The 18,935-nt window shown below is 45.3% G+C and overlaps 1 protein-coding gene across 4 annotated transcripts in view; it reads left to right on the top strand.

Annotated features, from left to right (window-relative positions):
• SRGAP1 (SLIT-ROBO Rho GTPase activating protein 1) overlaps positions 1 to 9,817 on the top strand; it is a 152,589-nt gene extending 142,772 nt beyond the window's left edge. For all 4 annotated transcript variants that reach the window (XM_075080924.1, XM_075080922.1, XM_075080923.1 and 1 more), the window contains exons 19-22: positions 3,562 to 3,742; positions 4,318 to 4,452; positions 4,579 to 4,924; positions 6,711 to 9,817. In XM_075080924.1, the coding sequence (XP_074937025.1) occupies positions 3,562 to 3,742; positions 4,318 to 4,452; positions 4,579 to 4,924; positions 6,711 to 7,088 (1,040 nt within the window). In that variant the 3' untranslated portion in view covers positions 7,089 to 9,817. The remainder of the gene's footprint in view (positions 1 to 3,561; positions 3,743 to 4,317; positions 4,453 to 4,578; positions 4,925 to 6,710) is intronic.
• Positions 9,818 to 18,935: the final 9,118 nt, after the last annotated feature.

Below are 18,935 nucleotides of genomic sequence, written 5' to 3'. Positions count from 1 at the left end.
TCCTTGGGCCCTGAGGCATAGAGGGCAGCGCAGAGCCTCTTCAGTGCCATCACCTCTGTAGGGAGGTTAGTACTACATCTGGCACTCCAGTCCCACAATTAAAATTAGCATTTATGTTTCCTCTGCCCTTTCTGCTCTCCCAAGCTGCTGGATCTGGACAGCTCTACTTGGCATCAAACCTTGATTTTTAAGCACACTGCAACGTGAAGTGTCATCAAATGGTGGTAGGAATCATAACAAACTTTGGGGGTCATAAGTAAAAAAAGTGAGAACAGAGCTGGATGATTAACAGAATCCCTAAAGATTTTCCTACAGTTCTTCAGTTTGTCCTAATTTTTCACTTCCGTATCATTGCCTGAGTCACTAAAGATGATAGCTGCTGAGATCCTATATGTCATCAAATACTTCTTGTTATTGCAGGCGAATGCCCCCAGGTATGGACAGAGCAGTGCAATTACATTCCCCCCCAAGCTGTCAATTTTACGGTTAGACATTCAGTACCACACAGAATTTGAGTAACAGATCCCAAATTTAGCTTTCATCACCTTTGCTTTTCTGGAAATGCTTGTCTGTCATTCAGTAACCTTGATATTAAATGGCTTAGCTTTTCAAAATGCATTTATTTCTAGGAGTAACTGTCATGGTACTTTGGTTTTAACTATTAAGGCTTGACCTGTAACAAGGTGAATTACTATTTAAGTATAGTCTCAGTACTGTTTGCTCTAGGAAAGTTCTCTCCATGTAAGAACAACATTCGAGCAAAGAAAATGCCCCTTTCAATGTAGTGAAACCTGTCTGAAATTACTTTTGGTTCTGTTAAGAAAACTGTGTGAGATCTACTGGGCATTCCTCCCTGAGGAGGTAGGATTTGTTACCCAGGCAATCTAACAAACACGCCTCAAAAGCCACATCCGTTGTGGGTGCAGTACCGATTCGTACAGCTGGTTCCAGCGGGGCAACTTCCTTCAGACCTCTGGGAACGTATGTGAGTCTTGCAGGCGGTGGAAGGATACAAAAAAATAGATTCCCACCATGCACCACACTTAGATTAGTGTAATTCCACTGAGGGAGATAGAACTATTTCTAGTTTAGTCCATTCATTTGTAAACAAAAAGACCTGTATACGCAAATGTAGGATGCTATATGGTCTGTTGAAATTAGCAGAGAATGGGAAAATCCTATAGCTCATCAGCGTAGAGGTTTACCAATCAGTCCTGTACCCATGACTGCTATCAGTTAACTTCAAAGAATGTCAGAGGAAAATATGTACAGGAAATTAGGGATTTTCTTTATTTACTGTAAAGGGGTTTTTGTTTGATTGGGGGTTTTTCTTGCATTTTAAAGCATTACCTGTGAGTGACTGGCTCGCTGAAACCTGGGAGCTTTTGCTTCAGAATTCTTGACCCACTCTTCCATAACCCGTAACTTACCTGCAATCTGAGTGTGTTCATGTAAACATCTGCTCCTTTTCAATCCTACCCGATCCCAGCAGTACCTTCTTATAACGAATTCCACAAGCAACACGCGTGAGATATGTGATAACAGCGTTCTTTTCAGTGTTACATTGTTGCCGTTTGATTTAATATTGTCTTCTTAAACACCACGCAAGACAAACCGGCACGTTTGGTTTTATTTCTTTTCATTTGGCAATAGTGGCTTTCCACGCCTGTGGTCGCTTTGTCACATCTGTACTTTCTGTAAGAGATATACTGTAGATAGAGTATCTAGAAATGAAAATAAGATTGTATATTAGAATATATCACTAATATATACAACAGCATTAACGTTTTCCCAGCTTTCCAGAAGGTTTCTATGTCATCTTTACATTTTCTTTGCTTAAAAACACGAAACCAAGAAACCTGTCACCCCCTACCCACCCACCAGAGAGTGCCTGCCAGCGAGCCATCCAGTGGCGATGCATTTTCAGGAATTAATGCTGTTGTTGCTAGACTCTTATTTGCATTTATATAATCAAAGTCATTTCTGCCAGCGTACAATACTTTTGCCTTTGTGACAGTGAATTCCCCATACCACTGTATGCCACCTCTGGAAAATTTTTGGGTTTGTAACTCCTAAACTCCCTGCAGTTCGTCGCTGATGGGAGCTCTTCGCGTGGCTGCAGAAGCAGCAAACCACAAGCCAGCCTTCTGCAGGCTGGGCAAGTTATTTAAAAAAAAAGCTGCAAACTATAACCTCAATAAAGGTGCTATCATTATGTTTTCGTGCTGCAGGATGAAGTTAATTTTAAAAAGACATTCCTGTGCAAAATGTTGTCATAAAGGGACAGTGGCTTTTATTACCAGCCTGGTTCTTTGGGGAATTACAACCTCAGCGATTTTAATTTGCACCAGACAGAAAGCTGCTATGCTAGTCATTAGCCCAGATGTTAATTTCCATCTAAATATTGCTCTAATTATGTAAAGAAATTTGTCATTTTGGGGACTCTGAGTTACTGGAGTCAACAAAATGTGAGATTTTTAAACCTGTATTTCGCAGGTTTTACTTTATGTTTTGAGACTGTGGTGACAAATGTTAATCTGTGTGAGCTCAGGTGCTTCTGGTTTTGTGCAGAAGAAACTAGAGGTTGTTAAATCACAGCTGTTTTGCTGATGTCTGGGCACAGCTCTGAAGATACCAGCAGGCAGACATTCAGCAGGGACCCTTCGCTGACATCAGTAGGTTGCCGAGCCAAGCGTAGGTTACAGGATGGAGTCTATTACCAGTGTAAGGCTGAATTTACCAGCATACTGGCAGAAGATTAGCCAGGACTGCTGTAACGAATGTTTGGCTTCAGAAACCAGGAGCCTCCCCTGCAGAAACCAGAGGAATTTGGGATGTTGAAGCAGGCAGAGCTGCCTTAGGCAACTTCAGGCCACACAGGGACCACCCCTGTGGAGGAGTCGTCCTTAGGTGGTCTGGAGCTCTCTGCATCACTCAAAAAGGGTGTTGAGGAAACAGTTTAAAGCACTAGGCTTTGATGTTGTATAAAACACTACATTTTCACTAGGTCTGCACACTCATGACCTAAAAGACAGAAGTCTCGTAGCCCAGTTAGGCAGAGCACCCCTACTCATGCACAGGGAAATCCTGCTTCCTTCCTTTGCCGCTGCAGATGTTGAAGGCACTCCAGTTTTCTTTTCCTTTACCGCACTGCTTCCTCAGACCTCTGATTATTCGTCTGGGTTTGCTCATCTTGTTTTCGGAGGTCTTCATTGCCTGGCCCCCGTCCCCCTCCCCAGCCATGTAGGAGCCTGTGCAGCAGGAGGCGGAGGCCTCTCTCCCAGCAGCAGCTATTGTAACGTTTGAATATGCCGTTATGTTTTCTGCAGCTTGCGAAGCAACCCAGATGTTTCATACTTGGGGCACAGACTGATGATGTTTCTTTGTAAGGGGCATATTATAACTACTGCTTGAAGTCTGGCTTAGCTGACCTGATTTCTGTCAGCTCTGCTCAATGAGAATGAGTACTGAGAAAATGCAATAAATGGGTTTTATGAAACCAAAATGAGCAGATAAGCTGGTATGGAATCTGATATCCATTCTCCTTCCCTCCCTACACAGAGTGCGAGCCCATAGAAGCTATAGCCAAGTTTGACTACGTTGGAAGATCTGCACGAGAACTCTCTTTCAAGAAAGGAGCTTCCCTTCTGCTCTATCACCGAGCATCTGAAGACTGGTGGGAAGGAAGGCACAACGGAATTGATGGCCTTGTCCCTCACCAGTACATAGTGGTGCAGGATATGTAAGCAGTGTCTGGTGTGACTAAGTTCTTGGTGGGGTGTAAAAACATGCTGAAGCTGTTACCAGTGATTTCCAAACAGGACAGTGGTTTGAAGGCTCAGATAGGTTAAACATTAGCCTTCCATGCAGGATGCCTCTGTCTTCATTGCCCTGAACTCACAGCTCTTAATCAAAAGCTACTACTAGGCTAAGCGACTTTGTTTATGGGTGTGTTCCCAGTACATTAAGAGACATGCTCCTGCAACCCATTTTAATTTATCTCTGTGTAGCAATTGCTCACATTTAACTTCAGGATAGCAAGGGCCAGAGAAATGCAGCCCTGAACTCTTCTTTTACAGTATTAAGCACGTGCTTTGCCAAGGGAGACAAAGTTCTTGTTTACAAAAGGGTTACAGTCGAAATGTAAACAGCTCAGTAAACAAAAGGATTATAAGCAATTTTTGGAGACATGGGGGGGCTGTAGTGGATTTTAACATGCCTGCTTTTCTTCAGGGGATTAAAATCTGGGAGTGCCAAAATGCTTTCTGTCACACCTAATTCACTGACTTCTCATCTCACCACGTGTGTTCTGTTCAGGGATGATACTTTCTCAGATACACTGAGCCAAAAAGCAGACAGTGAGGCCAGCAGCGGACCCATAACAGAGGACAAGTCATCATCAAAGGACATGAACTCTCCCACTGACCGTCACTCTGACGTGTATTTAGGAAGGTAAGCTTGAATGTAACATGTTTTCAGTAGTACTGCCCACAGCTCAGGTAACACAGCAATGACTTCTCCACGTGCTTATGGTGGGTCCCTACAACTTGTCCTATAACCACTTCTTCGTTGGCACAGGCAAAGAAAGAGATCGGAACCTCCACCTCCTCTAAGGCGCCCCGGCAGGAGCAGTGACGGCCACTGCCCAGTACACCCACCTCACCCTCTCTCCAACTCATCCGTGGAGCTTGGTTCCCCCAACCTGGCAACTCACTGCAGTCCCAGAGCCCTCCTTCAAAATCGCAACCTCAATGCCGACAGCCCTGAAAGGAGGCGTAGGCCTGGACATGGCAGTCTCACTAACATCAGTAGGCATGATTCTCTAAAGAAGATTGATAGCCCTCCAATTAGAAGATCTACATCATCTGGTCAGTACACAGGTTTCAATGACCATAAACCACTGGACCCAGAGTCAATAGCTCAGGTTTGTGTCCTTTAAATTTTACGTCACAATCTGATTTTCTGAGGAGCAAGTCTCAGTGAAAAGCATAGCGCAGAGCACATACACTGGTAGGAGTGTGCGTGCAGGAGAATGTCCTGCCTAGCTTTCTAAACAAAGTGCGTGTGAAAGAAGGTGCGTTAAGGGATCCTGGGTAGAAGAAGCAGGCGGAATAGACATTGCAGTAGCAATAAAAAGAAATTATTTCCTGTAACACCATAATGAAATTGCCTCTGCCACCCAGAACGCCAGGATAGTATATGATTACAACAGCTATGTAAGTCTGTGTGCTCTGATGAAGGCTGGCCAATTCTAACTTGCATGTAATTAGTGTTCAGTTATTTCTCAGTACTATGCTCTGCAGAAAAGTGCTCTGACTGGCTAGTAGCGACCATTGCCATTCAAAGCACAGAGGTACATTCCAGGGTCTTGTGCATTTTACATAGTTGCCATATAGTTCATACATATGTTGATTTGATACTTGTGGTTGTGCCTAAGAACATGATATGCAAGACATTGCACCTGTGTAAATCATGGGCCACCTTATCCCTGTGTGAATACTCACTAGTCTAATTCCTGGCAGTGAAGAGGTGGGAAGGATGGAATAGGGAGCACCCGATCGTCAAATTGGTCTGTTGTACAGAGCTAGCAACAGCTCTTGAGCAAATAGATACCGCTGTCTTCAGAACTCGCGTTTTGTCTAGGTAGTATAACGTGATCGCTAGGGGCACCCTGAGGGTACAGTATGATTGCAAAAGTATTTTACAGTAACGCTGGCACTCATGTTTTAAGATTTAATGTACTGGTGATGCTTGCTTTCAAACTCTGCTTCCAGCGAAGGATTGTGCTTGGGTCAAAAAACCGAACAGTGCATTAGAGGGTTAGAAAGTGTAAATGTTGTTACTGCTTTATTGTACTCTAAGTTATTTATTTACTGTCCTGGAACCACACACATTGCTGTTTCGTTTAAGCTATTTTTGTTGATGCATAGACTAGTGATCATTCAGCAGTGAGAGAATCCAAACTTTGATTAAACTGCATGAAAGTTACTGTGAGCAAGCAGGGAACACCAGATACTTAACCTCAGTTGTATGTCAATACCACTGAAGAATAGTAAATTAATGTCTTGATGCATTCTTTTAGCATTTGTCCCAGAAATCCTGATGAAAAAAATAATTTCCTAGGTAAGCTCACTGAACAATGTCTTGCAGTATTTTCTGCTTAAAATCTAACTCAGGGAAACAGGGTGAGAGAAGAGCTGACAGAGAAACAAGCCTTATTTCCTTACAAAACCAGGTTTATAATCCCCGTGAGGGAATACAGGCCCTGAAGACTTGGGGCACTAGATGAGAGGAGTAATCAGCTAAGAGGTGGCAAATGGACTAAAATCTTTACGGCTCTCAGTACCCAAGAGATGACAGAAGTCTTCACAGTTAAAAATGCTGCTCAGCAAATGTCATTGTCCTGACAATGTCTTAATAAAATGGCGTGCAGGTTATAGTTTGACTTTGTAAAAAAATTTTAGGTGAATTTTTACTGTTATGTGAACAGGTTAAATATTTGTAATATCCAGCCACAGCTGCCATCTTGTCAATCATAGTGTCTTTCAAATAAATCTGGTGGAAATTGGCTTTAGCACTATAATACTCATCAAAGAGAGGATTGTTGGCAAATTAGCTCATGCATTTTTCACTCCTCCTCCTGCTCCTCCCGTGCTTCACGTTCAGTAGCAATTCGAGTGACATGCTGCTCTCTCTGTGCTCTGACCCAGGACATCGAGGAGACGATGAACACGGCGCTGAATGAGCTCCGTGAGCTGGAGCGGCAGAGCTCAGCGAAGCACGCCCCCGATGTCGTGTTGGACACCCTGGAACAAATGAAAAACACCCCCACCCCTGCCACCTCCACGGAGTCGCTCAGCCCTCTCCACAGCGTTGTTTTAAGGAGCTCCGAGCCTCAGATCCGCCGCAGCACTAGTTCTTCCAGTGACACCATGAGTACTTTCAAGCCCATGGTAGCCCCTAGAATGGGAGTGCAGCTGAAGCCTCCTGCTCTTAGGCCAAAACCTATTGTTCTTCCAAAAACAAATCCTAGCATAGGGCCTTCCCCTCCTTCCCAGGGTCCAGCTGACAAGTCTTGCACAATGTAGACAGCTCAGCCACCCACAGTGCCCGGCTGGGGTATGCTAGGGAAAGAGATGGATTAACGATAGAAGTCAGGGCTCCATAACATCATTTGTTCATGTTTGTAACTGGAGAGGCTTTGTTTTCAGTGTTTTTGAATGTATTGTCTGAAACTAGCTACATTAACATGGGCATTTGTATTTTGTATGGTTTCAATTAAAAGAAAAACTGGACAATTGTGCATCGTTTTAAAAAAACAAACATAGACTTACTTGAAAACTTGATGCTGCACCATTTGTAATAAAAACAACACAGATCACAAACAGCTTGCCACGTTGTACCATACTTCACAGTCTTACCGTAGCTCTCTAATAACAGATCCTACACAAAACTAAGGGGTGGGGGGGGTCAGGGGAGGTGGGACCTCTCATTTCTGGGTCACTAAACCAAATCTTAAGCAGGTTAGTAAGAGCTGAAATCTAGCATGTGAGGATTAAGTGTCCGTGTGGAATGTCTAAGTCATCTCAGGCCACATTTCTTACTTAAGAGACACCAAAAAAATCCACCAATCCCTCACAACTCTCACAATTGGCACCGAGTTCTAGCTTTCTTGTTGGCAGCCTCACAAGAGGCAAGCGCTGGATGGATCTGGAGATCACATTGCTCTCACCGATACAAAGCAGCATTCCTGGTCACAGCTAAAGCACATCTCCAGGATAGTATCTAGAAACTCCTTTTGCTGTCCTCTGTAATAGTGTACCTTTTCCCGTGAAGCTAAACCTTCATTCCCTGATACCACATTTTTCACAAAAGCTAAATTCATTTAAAGTTCATGGTTGAGCGAGCCAGGCTCTGGGGACTACGTGAATCTGTTGGTCCATTAGGCAGGCTTATAGGCGATTAAAAGGATCAACTACACAGTAATTCGGCAAAGTATCCCATTGACTTTATTGCTCAGTGTCCAATTAAAGACGTGATTTGAGTTGTAACAGTGGGAGTTCCGAGCTGGCCTCGCTCCGCTGGCTGCCTTGCCCGGCGCAGGCACCCCGCGCACGTCCTCGGTTGTGCTGACGGCGGCAGGACAGGGACTCTGAAGAGGGACTGACTGCCTCCTGCCAGCGATGCAGGGGTCGGTCGCAGGACAGGCAGCTGAGTTTCTACTGCCTAGATTCAAGCTGACTAAAGTTTTCCATAACCACTTTTCTCCCCCTTCCCCTTTTCTTTTAAATGACAGAATTCAGTACCTTTCTTATGTCTGTGTGAGTGACGACTGTCAACTTTGCTTAGCGCTCTGTTGTTAAACTTTGTTAGGCGTGAACTAAATGTACAGCTGTTTTGCACATTGCAACAGTAAGCCATAATATTATTTCTGTGACTACGTTTTCCAACATCCAATGCATAAAATAAATTTCAGCGAAGATGATGGGGGAACAAAAAATCCATTGCGGTCCACCCAGAGGAGTACAACTGGCTTTAAGCAGGGTCTTTCCATGTATTATTTAAGATCTCACGTTGGAAAGCTTGGAGTTGTACCACTCGCTACATAAACAACTGATTTTGGGAGGGGAAGAGCAGTGAAAAATTTGATAGACATAATTAGTGAGGTGACAGGAGTAATTTCCTGTTATTATTTATGAGCAACTTATTCCTGCTCTGGTTTACGCCCTGTAGATGGATAATGCAAAGTCCCGGGCTGAAAAGTACCCCATGAACTGCCTCTGAGAGCCAAACTGCTCCTGGTATTTGCGAACCCATCTCAGTCCAGCCGCAGACTTTGTGTGTGTCTAGGTTCGAGGCCAAGTCTTAATCCACCATGGTGGGCTGTGCAGAGTCGGTCAGGGAACCTCCGGCCGTCTCGACTGCCTAGTCCTAATGCTAGGGCAAGAGCCTAAGCCAGGCCAGCCCCAGCTGCAGCCCAGCGCTGGTCTATAGGGTCTGGTCGCTTAGTCGGGACCAGAGACATTTTGGAGTAGTTCCCCAGTTTACTAGAATCAGTGGAACAAACTGGAATTTCAGCTTTCATTTTCATGCAGTTTTAGTCTAGCATTTTTAAATTAACCCACCTGGCATAATTGAGATGGATACCTGTATCTTTAAATTGCATAGGGAATTTTGTATGTTTAAATAACTGTACTGGACTCCATAATGCTTATACTAGAAATTGTTTAGCAAAAGAAAATATTAGAAACAGTGCATTTAGTGAATGCATCCACTTAGTGCATTCACACAGTTAAATGTGTAGTTTGATGGTTATTATAGATACTTAAAAGTATAGTAAGTGGATATGTAACAGGAAAGACTGCTACAACTACAGACGTACTAAAGGGTAACTCCTGCTCACCTAATCCAATCAGTATTGTCCTTTACTGTCAAGTTTGATGAATTGCAGTACTGGTAGCTTCCTGCTTGTTGACTGTTACCTAATTGTGTCAATGTACATCTGTAGTATGTACATGTGAAAGTGCCTTTAAATTTTAGAGGAGCTTTAGCCTTGCTCTTGTACTGTTGCATTTCCATTGCCTCCTTCCCTGTTCGTGTATGGCTGCATTCCCATTGCATTCCTTCCACTCTCAAGGAACAAATAAAAACATGGAAATTTCACAGTTCTGGGAGAGAATCGTACTGTTAATCTGTTGTGACAATGCACTTTTATGTATAGTACTGTACATTTTTGGCATGTACCATTACAAGCTTCAGTATACAGTCAGGTTTGTTCCTCATAGTGTATCTTTATAATAAAGAAGATAGTTCTGTCTGTGCGTGTAGTTTTGCTGGGTAAACCGCCGTATCGTCTAATGTAGCTTGCCAGTCTGCCTTTACCTTACACAAAGAGGGAAAAGAATCAGCATCCTCTGGCCACCCGCACCCCACCCTGCATCAGGGCCCATCCTGTCTTGGCTGAGGAAGTGCTTGTTCCCAGGCAGGCTCCTAACCTAACTTAGAGAGCTCCATCCCCATAAGCTCACCCAAGTCCCTCTGTACCTGAAGCCACCCACCACCACGAAAAGCCACCAGCCTTGCACACTTCTGCCTGAGCAACCATCGAGGCAGCCAACCCCACTCCTGCTGTCTGCAGGAGCCCCCTGCCACCCACTCGGCCAGCACCAGCCACCTCCCTCCGGCTCCTCGCAGGAAAAAACGGGGTGAAAAAACCACTCCACCTTCCACGTTTTAAAAACACGGTCCCAGAGTGAAAAGAATGAAAAAAAGTCTGGCTGGGAGCATTTCTTACAGCAGAAAAAGGGATGCCTTCGCACTGGCGGGGCAGGGAGGGATGTGCCACAGGTAATGGTTCTCTTCTGTCACCTTACAGCCGAGCGGCGGTGGCAATACATGCCTCTGCAGCTGGCTCCAGGAACCAGGGGGGCTGTGAGCACCTGGCTGACGGCTGCACGAGAGACGTTCAGCCACAGATCAGGCGCTGTTGAGGAGAATTCCTGGGCTCGGACTGCATCTGCCCAAACAGGCCTGCTGCGCTGCCCAACTTACACACGTTTGGGGGGGAGAGCTACTTGGAAACACATTTCCAATCCTTGCTTAAAAAATAATAAGGGGCAGGAGCCACAGATGAAGGAGCTGGTTTTAAAGTCAGCTCCGGTGTGGTCAAGGGCCACCATCAGCCTGGAGGAGAAGGGAATGGATGTCAGGAGGCACGGGGCGGTATGGGGGGGACAGGCAGGCCGGCCACCCCGGCTCGGAGCAGGGCTTTCATTCTTCATGCTGGGAAAGCTGCTGTAACGCATCTGTTCGTTAGTGGGCTCATCGATCAGCCCGTGGTGGCAGCCTTTGTATCAGTGTCCAGTGACCTACTTTGGGTATTTCTTCTCGTCCCCTAATGCACAAAAGCCAACTAAGAAATTCAGGAGGGAACAGCAAAGGTCAGGCCTCATTCAAGGTCCTGCACAGCCCAGAGGATGTGTAACCCGATTTCCACAGGCAGCCTGCGTGCTGGTCGGGAGAGAGGCTTCTGTGGCAGCTTTCAGTCTATTTTAAAAAAACTAAGAAAACACAAAAAAGAGCAGTCTCCTCCTGGTGTGTTGTGTAACGTGAAGTTTCGGTGCTGCGCTGCGCTGACCTCTTAGCTTCCTTCCCGGTTTTGTAGTGGAAAGAAGCCCGGCTCCCAGGGATTCAGCCAAAGGTTTTGGCAGGTGAGTAGGGAACTGCTGACTTGGCACTCAGAAAAGCGAAAGGGATGATGAGTTGTTTTGCTGAGAGAAGTGTATTAACGGAGGGGACAATGCGCAGCAGGGGCAGTGGGATGTTTAGCTCTTGGGTCATCGCTGAAAATCGCTGTTTCAAGCCACATGCGGTGCCAGGACATGGCGCTGCCCTGGCCTGCACAAACACCTCCTCAGCCAGCATAAGGAAACCGTGGAGGCTCGGCTCAGGTTTTAAGTAGAGACGCACGGTTCGTTACTTACTCTGCAACTCACAGAGACTTAGCCTGCCCAGGAGGAGCCACAGTCGCTCTGGTCAATCACTGCTACCACGTGGGATGAGCCTGGATGGTACTGATACCGGGGGAACAACTGAAACCAGCCTAAGTTAGCTAATGATGGTACAGGATGAAAGTACCATTCTCCTAGGTAGGAATATTGCTTTTTCCATTAACTTGGCTCTTGGTGAAGGGCGGGGGGGCAGGGCACACAAACCCTACAACAAATGAAAGGCCAAACAGCTCAACAATTTAGCACCTTAAAAATCCCATTAGCTAACACAGCTCAATTACTGTTAAAAAAAAAAAAACACCAAACAAGAAGAAAAACCCCACAATCAACTGCTAGTTTAGACATGCTGCTGTAATTGCAGCTACTCCCTTGCTCTCTGTTTTCTGCAAGGGCGTTTGCAGATCATGCAGCTGACAGCACCAGTCTCTGCCAGCGCTACAGCTCCAGCAGAGCTGGCGTGAGCAAGTTTTCCTGCCGGGGAGGAGACCACAACACCAGGATCCTTATGACCTGGGGGTGTCTCTCACTCTCTCCACCGCAGCGCCGCAGCCCACTGGGACCGCAGCGGCCTCGGCCTCAGCCGTCCCGCACACAGCCCCGCTGGATATCCGCCTCCCTCCCACCACCCCTCTCCCCCCCGGCCCCAGCAGGACTGTAACCCTCACACAGTATATCAGTTGCTCTCACCCAGCCGTCCTACTGATCAACAAGGCCAAAACTGTTGGAGAGAGGGAAAAAGAAGGCGGCAGGTCACGGACCAGGCCATCTGATGCACATTCCAGCCAGACCGGGGAACAAAACTTGTGAAGTAGTGCTAAGCCAGACTTAAGGGAGAAAAGAGCAATATATTTCCTTACCCTGTCACTCATGTGACAAAACCAGGAGAACCACACGCTGGAAGGTGACACACAGAATTTGATGCTGACTGAGGGATTAAATAGTATCAAATAAAACAAACTGCATCCAGCTGAATTGGACAAGTCAGTGAGTTTTCTGCCACCTTTCTCAATACATACCTGCAAATAAAACAACGCAGGAATACAGTTTTTATGCCTGACGCTGCAGTCAGCTGAGCCTGTGCCCGACGGCAGCGCAAGGACGGTGCATCCCCAGTTGTGCCGCTGCCATCTCCCAGCAGGGTCAGGCCATGCCGGTCACCGCGGACACCCGAGAGCAGCTTTTTGGTCCAGGGTTGGAGGTTGTGGGTTTTCCTTTTTTTAATTAACAAACTGCATTGATTTTTTTTTTTCAAGTAGCGTAGTAATGGAATAAGAGTGCAAAGTACAAGGCGAAACAAATTCAGCTGTAAAATATGAGGATGGACAAGTTGTGCTGTACAAAGGAGGTCAGACACTTGCGGGATTGAAATCAATAGCAGCTGCACCCAGTACAGCAGCATGGATAAACCAAAACCTAACCCTGCCTATTCTTATTTTCATGGAGCACATCAATTCCTCCCTTAATATCTGCCATGTGCATTTTCAGTAGTGTACACTGACGTCTATAAACACCGACCAAACAACATAAAACAGTGATCTACATTTATTTGAATTAATTTCCCTCTGCGAGGGACAAATCACTGAGCCCACTGCTGCTCTGGAGGGGAATAAGACAGTCATTGAAATGGCTGGGGTTTGGGGAGTGACTTTTTGATCGCAATGAAATAGCGTTAATGTGGAGGTTGTTACCTGAGTCATGAACAGTGAATTGAGGTGTGCTAAAGGTGGAAATACTTAAAATCCTTCACAGCTTTGACCAAGAACTGCTGAGTACTGTAAAATGACTCAGTGCAACACGTATTTTAATTGGGTTTTTTATTGCCTACAATGTTTCAGAGATAGCCATTACAGTAGTGCACCAGCACCCCTGGCAACCAGCACCAAGGTGAATACAACAGGGTTATCCACCAACACTCACAAGCTTAAGCTGAATTTCACTTGGACGGTTTTCTCAACTCCTCAAGTAATTTTTTTCCTGAATGCTGCTCCCAAGATCATGCCAAAACATAATTTCAGACCTAGTGTCAAGACCGTTTTTTAATCTGTCATACACATCACAAGGCTTATTTTATGGTTAAGTCAAAGTTATTCTGAACAAAATCGGTTCACAGCCAAGGTTACGATCAGTGACTGAAATGTGGTTAATCTGAGGCTGCCAAATCACAGAGTTAATTCTGAACTCTCCTCCATTCCCCTTCCAAAATTACAAGTTGTTTTTTTTTAAAAAAAGCACATATAATTTCTCAAAAGCATAGAGCTGGGTACACTGTGCATGTTTTCTTTTGGTTAAGGAAATACAGTAATCAGGAATGTGGTCTGTTGTGGGGGTAAGCCCTCCCTCCCCACACAGCCCCGACGGCAGCAGGTGAGAGGGCAGCATGGTGGCAGGCAGCAGCGTGAGGGTCACGGCGTGCCCCCGTTGGAGGGACCCCCATTTTCAAGTGACTCCCCATTTTCACACACCCACAGGACCATCCCCCTCCTGCACCCCCAGGTTGGCAGCGCTGGGACCTGCCCAGCTTCCTCCAGCCAGACCCAGAGCAATGTTTGCCTTGATGCTGCCATTACACCTCGGGTCCTTCAAAATGCTCCCAGTATTAAAAATGAAATTACTTTGTCAAATACTAGAAGTTTAGGAATAATGACATTCCTTATGTACTGTAGGCCTAAATGCCATTCGTATCTGCGTGCATCCATGAGGTGTGCACGTGAAAATGCATACGTTCAGTGAGGCAGCAGCTGATTTACAAGCTTTTCTAAGGAAACTTAAGTTTCCTCTGTACCTGCATTGTAATATTGTGTCTCTGGTTCGACCTCTATAGGAATAACTTCATTTTCTGTTTACAAGTCATCGGTTTTGGTGTTTGCTGTTTCACTGTTTTTAGTTTTTCCTATTTTAGAGGTGTACTGACAGGCTCAAGTATTTACACGTAATCTTTGTGTGCACTGCAGTTACATCTCCAATATTAGGTACCTTTATTATTACTCTAAAGTAAACTCAATTTTTCCAGATATCTATTAGCAATGCTAGTCATAGGTTAGCGTTTTCTAGTCATAGAATAATTCAGTCACGCTTAATGTGGTTTTCATTCTTAGTTAAATAAAATTGATGAGAAGACAGCTTCTACAGATAATTTCACTTTTTCCCCACCATTTCCCTTTTTTTGGTGAAAAAAATAAGAGTGTGCTCTCTCAGGCCTTACAAATTTCCCAGCAGCTGCCGGCTGCCCCAGATGTCAGCTAGGCAAGGAGCCCTGTTTTAGGGCAGCACTACCCTAGTCCCTGCGCCTCCAGCACTCGCCCCAACAGCTCTGGTCATAGCAACCTCCATAGGACATCTTCCCCCTCTGTTAACCTGAATGAGAATATGCATGCAACCAATCAGATCTATATATCTCCCTTAATATGCTCTGAATCCCATGTGGCTGGTCCAAGTAAAGCAGCATTCAAATGCTGTAGGAGTTGATCCACACCTTGCTCACTTGCAGGAGGACTGTAGGCAACTGTGCAACCTGTACCATCCCTACAAAGATACTGAGTGTCAGAAATCATCTTTGAGGTGCTTTGCCCTCTTTGCTAAAGCCAACCCGAGCATCTCCAGCACCTGCAGGCTCAGGTTTCCGCCCCCTGCATCCAGGGCACCCACTGCTTCAAAGCACAGGGAGCAGTCGTGTCTCAGCTGACTAAAGAAAGGATCCCAGTATCAAATAAAAGCACATCAGGCAGGAAAAACACATTTATATGTGGCAGAAATCCTCCCAGAATGAGGTGCTGCAACTCTGTGAAAAGAAATATAAATCACTTTGCCGTTATGCTTACATGCAGGAATATTTTCCAGTGTTGGTTGCAGTACCCTGAGTAATGGTCAGGGATACTGTGGTTTCTTCATAAGTTCTGTCAAGACAGCACTGAAGTGAGATCGGTGCTCTTCTCTCCCTGGGCATTTGCAACTCAGTCCTGATCCCTCAGAAATGCTGTTCATTAGGTCTGCCGGCTGTGCAGCCACAAGCCCCGGTAAGGAGATGCCCCTTCCCAGCCACTGCATTCACAGGGGTGGGCATCCGCTCTGCCAGAGCCAGAGGTTAGCCAGGGTAAGGACCTGAGTACAGGATGCTCTTCAAATGGTCAGAAGAGGATTCTGCGTTAGAGTGGCAAAAATATGGGACAGTCGAGAAGGGAAGCTGACACGTTATCCATTAGCCAGCCAGGACTCTCCTCCCCGTCGCTCCCACAACATTCAGTAAAACAGGTACCTGTCTGCAGCTGCCTGCCCTACTATTATTTTTAGCACCTCTGCTTCTCCCCAGACGAAAAGTTAGAGAGAGAGAGATCAGTATAAGCTGCATCTCAGAGGATAACGTCCACATATCTACACAAACAAAAATATAGCACTTCGATGAGTACAAACATCGATTCAAAAATAAAAAGAACCACAATTTATCTGCATGCAAGGTGCACTGAAACCAAGATGTATTTATTTCAGCTGGTAAAGCTGGTAAAGCCAAAGACTGTGAAAGCCATCCCTTTGTATATACTGGTTTATGCCACCAAGGTTTAGGATTTTACCTCTAATCTCAGGGAAAAACGAAGGACAGAGGGCTGGGGATGGTGGGGGAGAAGCTGCTTTCTAGCATGATAGCCCAAAATGGTAATCTTGCAGCCAAAATAGTTCACTTTCCATGAGACACAGGCGTTTGGAACATCAATATGGGAAAGCCATTGCATGTCAAATGGTGCCTGGGAAGGGTCCCGGCTGGATGCCCATCCCTACTCCCCCTCCTGCCCGCTCCCACCCTGCCCTCACCCTCACCCTCCTCTGTGTCCCACTCTGCCCATCACCAGGAGAGGTAACATGAAAGGCAAAATGCCCAGGCACCACGGCACCGGGCAATGCCCCATTCAGCTTTCTGCGGCAGCAAACATTTCCACAAGGCAACTCTCGCGCAAGCCCCAGGCTCCCACTCGCTGCTTCTGCTGTGGCATCTGATGCCGCAGGAGCCCCAACAAGATAAATAATCCTGACTATACTTCTGCTTTACTGCTGATCACTCAGCAATTCCTTACAGGGAGGTTATTCTATTCTCTATGAAAGGTGAAACAAAACCTTTGATAAAAGCAGTGAGGATTTTCGGTGGCTATACACTCGTTCAGAAGGAGTTTTCCATTTATTTAGGAAAAAAAAAAAAAAGATCAACAAAGAGGTGATGAACTGGGCCCAGGTTACCCCTGTGCACCCAACGTGCAGCAGGGTCTCCTCCCTGCCAGGATGGGGGGAAGGACGCAGCACAGGCTGGGGGAAGCTGTGGGATACCTCAAGCCCTGTTTCCTCTGACATTTCAACACTTAAAAGATCAGGGAGGGGAAAAAAAAATCACTGTACAGGTGGAAAGTGGTGTTTCAATCTCTAACAAGCTTCCTATCCACCGCAAGCTTTTTTGTCTGTTACTTTGCTGAAGGCACGAGTGACAGCTCATGCTGCAGCAGGTCACCAAGGCCATGCAGGAAGTCTTGACCAAGCAGAAGGTGAGACACTGGGCACGGGCAGGCAGTGAAAGGCACAGCCAGATTTTTTGCCCATGCACAGATCTGGTACAAACCAGTCTCTGGGATGTTTATTTGTAAAACTGCCCTGTTTAACCCAAAGCAGAGTCCTCTGGAAACTTCAGTTCCCTTCATGTATCATTACATGCGCTACCTGGAGTATGAAATATTAAGTAGTTTATTTTAAGGTCTAGTTTGTACCTCAAGGTATCTAAATATTAAAAATTCATGGTTCAATTCATAACAGTTGCTCCCAATTTGTGTGGGTTTTCTGTAGGGCTTACCTTTTAAGGAGAGCTGAACACGTACTTACTTCACAGTGGGAGCGCTGGCGTTCGGCCCGTACCACGTTGCACGCCTCGCGAGAAAAAGCCCACCCCAGCAAGTTAACCTATATGAAAACATAGGGCTTAGTCTCTTGGCTTGTCCTCCAAAATACACCGCTTGGATTTTTATAAAGGAAAAACCTTCCAAAAGGCCTAAAAGAAACTGTCCAACATCCTCTGACTGGCTTCTGTTTAAATTTGACTAATTATTTCACAAGTGACACCTTCTCTTCCAGACCCAATGGGTCCCATGGACCTTTAGGAGTCTCAAGACTTACAACTGCATCTCTGATTCCATATACTAGGCGTTAACACTACTTTGCACCTTTACGAAAGCATTGTATACCTAATTTGTAAATTACAGAAGGCTGGACTGTAAAGATACCATACAGCAAATAAGTTTAAGCAATCAAAAGGTCAACCACAAACTGAGTCAACATTATTTCTTGCACAGCCGAACACCTCGTGAATACAAGACGTAAAACAAAACATGAAGCAGAACAGGGGGAGAAAACAAAGCTGGCTTGTAACAGGTTTTTCCTTTTCATAGAAAATTCTACAAGCTTAAATACATTTTCCATAATAAAAATGGACAAAAGAATCTCTGTAACTTGTCCCTAAATTTTTTTTTTTAATTTAAATGCTTTGCTGCAATTTTTTCATCCTTACAGTATAAAGGCATTTCATTGTAACATCTTATATAAAACAATTCTGCTTTAACATAAGCAAAATACTTTTTTTTCTGCTCTTTCTGGAATTAAATATTGCTACAAAGTATGTCTTTAGGAAACATCTTGGGTTTCACAAAGCAGCATTTCCTGATGGGACGACTTACAGGAAAATTACTGGTCAGTTCTGGCAAACAGCTTTGGGATGCCTCGGCTCCCTCGTGCACAGAAACCCCCCGGGGCACACAGGCAAACACCAAATTCCGAAGCCAGGGTGCAGGTGGGCAAATATCGCTATTAAAATAGTAATATTTAGGAGCATGAAGGAAAAGCTGTCAGACTAAGAACATTTATTTGAGAGAGTTAGGTGAAAAATTTAGCTACCACATGTTTTATTTAGGGAGTTCAGCTCAGCAACCTGAGGACACGGAAACACGACTGCTCGCCCGCCCGCCGGCAGCGCACGCCGCCCTCTGCTCAGCAGGACCCCAAGGAGAAGAAGTTCACCCAGGGAAATTTAAGTCCTGTAAATTGAGGTTTTCATAACGGTCTTATTAGCTGCAAGCCTTCACCCAAACACAAGAGTCTCAGCTCCGACCCACCTAAAGCTCCTTCCTACCCATTTCTTTTCGGTCACAAACACCACGGAAAGCAACAGAAATTCGTGGTCTTTTAAACTCCAGCTGTTAAACATTCATGGTTTGTACATGTCCTGCAGCCACCAACTTTTCACAAACATTACTTTTTTTGACACTACTTTCTTTTAAATGAATCTGTTAACATTAAGTGTACCTTGGTGAGCTTTTGGAGTGTTTTATAAGGAAATGACACCCATATATATATATTTTTAGCAGCCGCTTGATTAAACACTACAACATCATTTTCACTTCT

Source organism: Phalacrocorax aristotelis, chromosome 1 (genome assembly GCF_949628215.1).
Source record: "Phalacrocorax aristotelis chromosome 1, bGulAri2.1, whole genome shotgun sequence".
NCBI lineage: Eukaryota > Metazoa > Chordata > Aves > Suliformes > Phalacrocoracidae > Phalacrocorax > Phalacrocorax aristotelis.
The sequence above is the reverse complement of the archived record's forward strand: the minus strand, read 5'-3'. Positions and strand labels throughout refer to the sequence as shown.